This window comes from Astatotilapia calliptera, chromosome 3, assembly GCF_900246225.1.
Source record: "Astatotilapia calliptera chromosome 3, fAstCal1.2, whole genome shotgun sequence".
Taxonomy (NCBI): domain Eukaryota; kingdom Metazoa; phylum Chordata; class Actinopteri; order Cichliformes; family Cichlidae; genus Astatotilapia; species Astatotilapia calliptera.
Genome location: NC_039304.1, coordinates 51,669,279 through 51,673,877, shown reverse-complemented (window position 1 = coordinate 51,673,877; position 4,599 = coordinate 51,669,279). Strand labels below are relative to the sequence as shown.

The 4,599-nt window shown below is 43.7% G+C and overlaps 1 protein-coding gene across 1 annotated transcript; it reads left to right on the top strand.

Annotated features, from left to right (window-relative positions):
* The first annotated feature begins 2,680 nt into the window (after window positions 1-2,680).
* Window positions 2,681-4,229, top strand: LOC113019682 (nuclear factor 7, ovary-like). The gene is made up of 2 exons (XM_026163480.1): window positions 2,681-2,703; window positions 2,805-4,229. The coding sequence occupies exon 2, from the start codon at window positions 2,822-2,824 to the stop codon at window positions 4,202-4,204; it is 1,383 nt and encodes a 460-aa protein (XP_026019265.1). The 5' UTR covers window positions 2,681-2,703; window positions 2,805-2,821; the 3' UTR covers window positions 4,205-4,229.
* Window positions 4,230-4,599: the final 370 nt, after the last annotated feature.

Genomic DNA, 4,599 nt, shown 5'->3' with positions numbered 1-4,599 from the left:
ACTGTTGCTCCACCCTGTCCCTGTACTCACGTTTGGCTGCTTTGATCGTCTTCCGGAGTTGGTAATGTGCGTGTTTGTAGTCCGATGTGTTCGCGGAGGCAAAGGCGGTGCTCCGTGCCGCCAGTGCCGCGCGAACATCTCCGTTAATCCAGGGTTTTTGATTTGGGAAGGATTTAACTGTTCTGGATGGGACGACATCTTCCACGCATTTCCTGATAAATCCGCAGACTGAGTCTGTGTATTCATCAATGTCCCTAGCGGCCACGCGAAACATTTCCCAGTCTGCGTGATCAAAACAACTGAGGATCTTATGGAGGACACAGGGTCGGAGAGCTATGTGGTAACAGGGACCCTGCCCCAGAGACACCAGAATGGGATGTGCCACCAATACGGAGGTCGACCAGAGCTGTGAAACCGAGAGAGGTTTTTACATATAGCCAAATGGGACAGCCTTCATATCAGCTCTGGAGACCTGGAGCAAACATGATGCTTGCGTATGTTCCCTGCCACATGCCACTTTACCCAGCTGTTCCTGACTGTTATTACCCCACACCAGTATGGACATGTTAGACTGGTGACCAAAAGACCTTTTGACATTACTCCTGGAACTGTAACAGTTTTGACTATTAGACTTTAAAGACTTTGGGCAAACGCCATGAAGTGTGTTAGTTTGGTTCCAGATGTCCGGAGCCATCTCTTAAAGCAGGGGAGAGTGTAGCAGGTTGACAAAGCTACATGTTTATTTTTGTAAGAAAACCAATTACCCCCTTATTTTTTGTTTATTATTTTGACATTGTTATGTGTTGCCAGACCATAGTCATATTTCATCATGCCAATAGATGGTGCTCTTGCACTGCTGTGGAACTACCAGAGAGACTCTAGCAATAGGCTCTGCGCCTGCGCAGCTCAGAAATAAATGAGCTCCGGCCTGAGCAAGACACTAACTTCGGTGTCCTCTCTATTAATCCACAGGTACTGACAAACAAACTCTTATGTTACCAAACTGGTTCTAAATGTCATGTAAGTTGATTAACAACTGTTCGGCTATATTTTAAGATGATAGTGATGATGTTGTTTTGTGGCATTTTGTTGTAATGAGTATTAGTGTATCATCAGCATAATGCTATAATGCTACGTAGCACTATAAGTATATGCTATGACAGTTGCAACCTGCGGCTTCAGAAAATGTGTTGTAGTGTTTGTTTTAGTGTTAGCCAAGCAGTACTGAGTACATGTATTAAGGGGAAAGCTTTTTGTTGGTGAAACAATGTTTGCAGTCATCTGCCGCCATGTTGTGTTGGGTTCAGGGGACGCCATGTTCAAAAGTAATAGCGTATATGGCGCGAATGTGGGGAAAGGTTGTGTAAATGTGAGATGGGTTATTTTGGTATGTTGTTATGCTTTAACCGTGAGTGTTTTGTTTAAGTTGTGAGTATGTGAAGTCATTTTGAATTAGTTTGTATTTATTTTGCTTTTGAGAGAATGCTTTTTGTAACTTTATTTATGTTTATGAACTCTGTTATTTTATGGGAAGAATGCATGGTCTAGTGTGATTTGTATTGTGTATATGTAGAAATAAATTGATCTCCGGCCTGAGCAAGACGCTAACTTCGGTGTCCTCTCTATTAATCCACAGTTGATCATATTTGGCTACGCAGTGCTCTCTAGCCTGTGTGCCGCTTGCTGCCGGTCCAGATTCCCCTAGGTCTGGTGCCGGTAACACAACTTTCAAACAAGTGTGGAGAATTCATTATTTCTTTGAGAGGTTTTTTAGTAAATAACAGAAAAAAGAAAGTAAGAGAAATTGTTATTCTATAAAACAGTAAAAATTCCACACACATGTAACTCACCACTGTGTGAACATCACAGGGGAGAAATCGTTTCTCTGAGTCAGAGATGAGTGTCAGTAACACAAAAGTAACACTCAGTGTCATGCAGTGACTTTTACACAACCACATCAGATGAACCAACTCACACTAAAACATGCATTTTGCTGCACTCTTTACACTTATTTCTTTTCTTTCTGCTCTTTTATATATTTTGTAAAACCACAAAAAATATTTTATATCAGCAGCAATTTTCCTCAAACTGCTGCATCACAGCTTTCATGCTGTGACCTGCATGTGAAATGAGATAAAAGCTCTTTATTAGTAACTTTTACAACTTCTGGCAGGTTAATGTCTGAACTTTGGAGTGAAACACACCCTTAGTTACAGGAAATAACACCACTGTCTGTAACTAAGTGAGTCCACCTTAACACCACCTGTGTGTGTGTGACTGCATTACACTCCCACTGCTGGGAACCTGAACAAGAACCAGAACAAAGTCTAAAATAGAAGCTGACAAACAGCTGCACCACCGAGTGACACTTTATTTTATAAACTTCACAACAGGTTTCATGTTGTGACCTGTGGAGGTGAAAAGACACAAAACCTGTTTTACAGCTTTTGAGCTGCAAGCAGGATTGAAACACACCTTAGTTAAAAGTCAAACAGCAACATTTTTCTCCTCCCCTCACGTCACTCAAATGTGACAAACCAGGAAACAGGTAGATCATCTTCTTCAGTAAAGAGAGACGCACAGACGATCAGACTGAGCTCAGACCAAACTAGCAGCTTCCTCTGAGTGAGTCCAGCTACAGGAGAGAAAAGTGGAAAACTCCAACACTGCTGCTTCAAGCTGCTGACGCTCCACACACTGAATGTGAGTTTGAGCAAAAACACGACTCAAAGGAAGTTTCAGTGAAGGTGGTAGAGGAGGGAGGGGAGCCAGGACTGACTGTACTTCCTGTCTGCTGTTTTCAGCTTCACTCACAGACTCAATGGCTTCCAGATCAGAGGAGGATCTCTGCTGTCAGGTCTGTCAGCAGGTCTTCAGAGATCCTGTTATTCTGTCATGTAGCCACAGCTTCTGTAAAGTCTGTCTGAATAGATGGTGGATAGAGAGACCAACACACGAGTGTCCAGTTTGTAAGAGAAGATCTTCAAAAGAGAATCCACCTTTAAATCTGGCTTTAAGGAACCTGTGTGAGTCGTTCTTACAGGAGAGAGATCAGAGAGCTTCAGAGGCTCTCTGCAGTCTGCACTCTGAGAAACTCAAACTCTTCTGTCTGTACCATCAGCAGCCAGTGTGTGTCGTCTGCAGAGACTCAGAAAAACACACCAACCACAGATGCAGACCCATTGATGAAGCTGCACAACAACACAAGAAGGAACTTCAGGAAACTCTGGAGCCCTTAAAGGAGAAGTTAAAGGTTTGTGAAGAAGTTCAAGTGAAGTTTGATCAAACAGCAGAACACATTAAGGTCCAGGCCCGACACACAGAGAGGCAGATTAAGGAGCAGTTTAAGAAGTTTCACCAGTTTCTAGCAGAGGAAGAGGAGGCCAGGCTGGCTGCACTGAGGGAGGAAGAGGAGCAGAAGAGTGGGATGATGAAGGAGAAGATGGAGGCTCTGAGCAGAGAGATAGCAGCTCTTTCAGACACAGTCAGAGCCACAGAGGAGGAGCTGAGAGCTGAAGACGTCTCATTCCTGCACAACTACAAGGCTGCAGTGGAAAGAGTCCAGCGCTGCCCCCTGCTGGATGATCCACAGCTGCCCTCAGGAGCTCTGATAGACCAGGCCAAACACCTGGGCAACCTGACCTTCAACATCTGGAACAACATGAAGGACATGGTCTCCTACACTCCTCTCATCCTGGACCCAAACACTGCTGATACAGACCTCATCCTGTCTGAAGATCTGACCAGTGTGAGAGGAGGAGATGAACAGCAGCTTCCTGATAATCCAGAGCGGTTTGAGTTATACATCTCTGTCCTGGGCTCTGAGGGCTTTAACTCAGGGACTCACAGCTGGGATGTTGAGGTTGGAGACAGTACAGTGTGGGTACTGGGTGTCTTAGCAGAGTCTGTGCAGAGGAAGGGAAGCATATGGTCTGGATTATGGGTAATAGGGTTTGATGAAGGTAAATATTCAGCATGTTCACCACCAGGTCTTCTCACTGCTCTCTCAGTCCAGAAGAAGCTCCAGAGGATCAGAGTGAATCTGGACTGGAACAGAGGAAAGCTGTCGTTCTCTGATCCTGATACTAACACACACATACACACCTTCACACACACTTTCACTCACAGGATGTTTCCATACATTGAAACAGTTGATGAAGTGAAGGTGTTGCCGTTGAAGGTGTCAGTGCAGCAGATGAGTTGAGGATGATGATGTTTCTAATGTTGTTTCCTGTCAGTGAGTTGAAGCTGTTAAACTGCAGCTGTCCTCCTGCTGCCTCGTTGTTCCAAAGCTCTTTGTTTCTCTTTTAGTTTCACTGTTTCTTTCTGTTTCTGCTGTCCACCTTTTCACATGGAAAATCATTTCACTGTTTCTCACTGAATGACTCCCCAAACTAGATTTGAAATTCTATCAAGTTTCTAATCATTACAAGTGATTCATGTTTCTATTTGATGTGTAAATGGAGATGATTTAGTTTGCTGGGATATGGACTGACATGTGTTGAATGGGAGGAGCAGTTTGTTGTTGTCTTCTTGTCTGTTTATGACAACAATAAATATGTTGTTGAAACAATGATTCATGTTTAACTCCATATATGA

Bases quoted from the DNA above. Each gene is read 5' to 3' on its own strand.
- LOC113019682 (XM_026163480.1), top strand. From the start codon at position 2,822: ATGGCTTCCAGATCAGAGGAGGATCTCTGCTGTCAGGTCTGTCAGCAG.